The sequence below is a fragment of the Austrofundulus limnaeus genome, unplaced genomic scaffold, assembly GCF_001266775.1.
Source record: "Austrofundulus limnaeus strain Quisiro unplaced genomic scaffold, Austrofundulus_limnaeus-1.0 Scaffold1944, whole genome shotgun sequence".
Taxonomy (NCBI): domain Eukaryota; kingdom Metazoa; phylum Chordata; class Actinopteri; order Cyprinodontiformes; family Rivulidae; genus Austrofundulus; species Austrofundulus limnaeus.
The window spans coordinates 41,018-42,786 of record NW_013954346.1 but is presented as its reverse complement, the minus strand read 5'-3'; the positions used below and the strand labels follow the sequence as shown (position 1 = coordinate 42,786).

Here is a 1,769-nt window from a genome sequence, read left to right as displayed (position 1 = left end):
TTGGATGGATGGATGGATGGATGATGGATGGATGGATGGATGGCTGGATGATGGATGGATGGATGGATGGATGATAGATGTTGGACAGATGGATGGATGGATGTTGGATGGATGTTGGTTGGATGATGGTTGGATGTTTAAGCATAATATTTAATATCATCTTGCAGTTTTAACAGATGATGATGATGATGATGATGATGATGATGATGATGATGATGATGATGATGATGATGATGATGATTAAAGTCTTCATGATGAAGAACTCAGAGTTCTGCAGATGTTGGACCTTGTCACAGGTTCTGGTGCCGACCCGTCCTCAGGACAGATTCTCTCTCTGCTGCTGATCCTACAGATGGTGGTTCTGTCAGCAGAGAGACTGGATCCAGTTTTTACACCTAGAGTCCTGCAGCTCCCAGTGTTCCCACACTGACACCATTTCACTTAATCCATCAAACAACAACACCTGAGGGTCTATGGAGGTCCTGAGAACCTGAGGGTCTATGGAGGTCCTGAGAACCTGAGGGTCTATGGAGGTCCTGAGAACCTGAGGGTCTATGGTNACATGTTAGCATGTGAACATGTTAGCATGTGAACATGTTAGCATGTGAACATGTTAGCATGTGAACATGTTAGCATGTTAGCATCAGCTGGGATTGTTTGGTCCCATGTTTACACCTGCTCAGGTGCAGAACATCAGGTCCACCTGCAGAGTTCAAATAAAGATTCTGGACCTCATTGATGTTTTGACACAGAAACATGTTAGAATAAACTCTGATACCAGAACCAGCAGGTCCAGAACCAGCAGGTCCAGAACCAGCGGGTCCAGAACCAGCGGGTCTAGAATGGTCTCCAGTCTGACTTGCCCTCCTCCAATCAGCTCCTCTGTTTACAGAATAAACTGAACTGAGCTTTATGGTTAATAAAGTTCAGCAGGAAAACAAACAAACAAACAAACAATGATCAGACAGATTAATAATAATTTAATATGATCAGCACCAATCAACAATCAGACCCATTTAACTGATCCAGAACCAGAACCAGTCCTCTGCAGAGCCGTTAGGAACAAACTGACTTTATTATTAAGATAAAACCAGAATCTCAGAATAATAAACTATAAATAATTATTAATCTGGTTAAATAAACAAAGTTTCTGCTTTAAATGATTTCTTCCAGTTTAAAGTTATTTGACTGAAAATTAAAGCTTTTTATTTTTATTTACAGTCAAAGTTGAACTCAAACCTGCAGAAACTAGTTTTATTGAATAAAAAACGAGTCCGGAGCGGCTCGGCTCGGTTCGGTCCGGTCCGGTCGGGTTCTCACCGTGCAGTTGGCAGCTTTGCTCTCCAGACTCTGCAGGGTCGGACTGAGCCAGCAGAAGCCCAGGATGAAGAGGCTCAGGATCCCGCAGGCGATCAGGAACAGACCCAGACGGATGCTCTTGTCCTCCGCCTCGGAGTACTCGTACGAGACCCGGATCTTCGCCATGGCAGCCCGGAGGAGCCGAGCTCCGGCATGGAGAGGAGAGGAGGAGCAGCAGCAGGAGCAGCAGGAGGATGAGGAGGAGGAGGAGGAGGAGGAGGAGGAGGAGGAGGGAGAGAGGGGGATAAATGAGTCCTCCTCCTCCTCCTCCAGCGAGGCTCCATTTTCTGCCTGATTTAAAAAATAATCTGCTGTTTGATGAAACTTTCCCTCAGAACCAAGTTCAGTCAGAACAATGAGCTAAAGAAGCACAAACAGCTAAAACCAGGATTAGCAGGTAAAACCTATCA

General features: G+C 45.2%; 1 protein-coding gene across 1 annotated transcript in view; it reads right to left on the bottom strand.

Moving 5' to 3' along the window:
* LOC106536713 (calcium-activated potassium channel subunit beta-4) overlaps positions 1-1,560 on the bottom strand; it is a gene marked incomplete at its 3' end in the record, with an annotated part of 2,794 nt that extends 1,234 nt beyond the window's left edge. Inside the window, 1 exon segment of the mRNA XM_014034030.1 lies at positions 1,321-1,560. Coding sequence (XP_013889484.1) covers positions 1,321-1,485 — 165 coding nt within the window.
* Between the last annotated feature and the right edge of the window lie 209 nt (positions 1,561-1,769).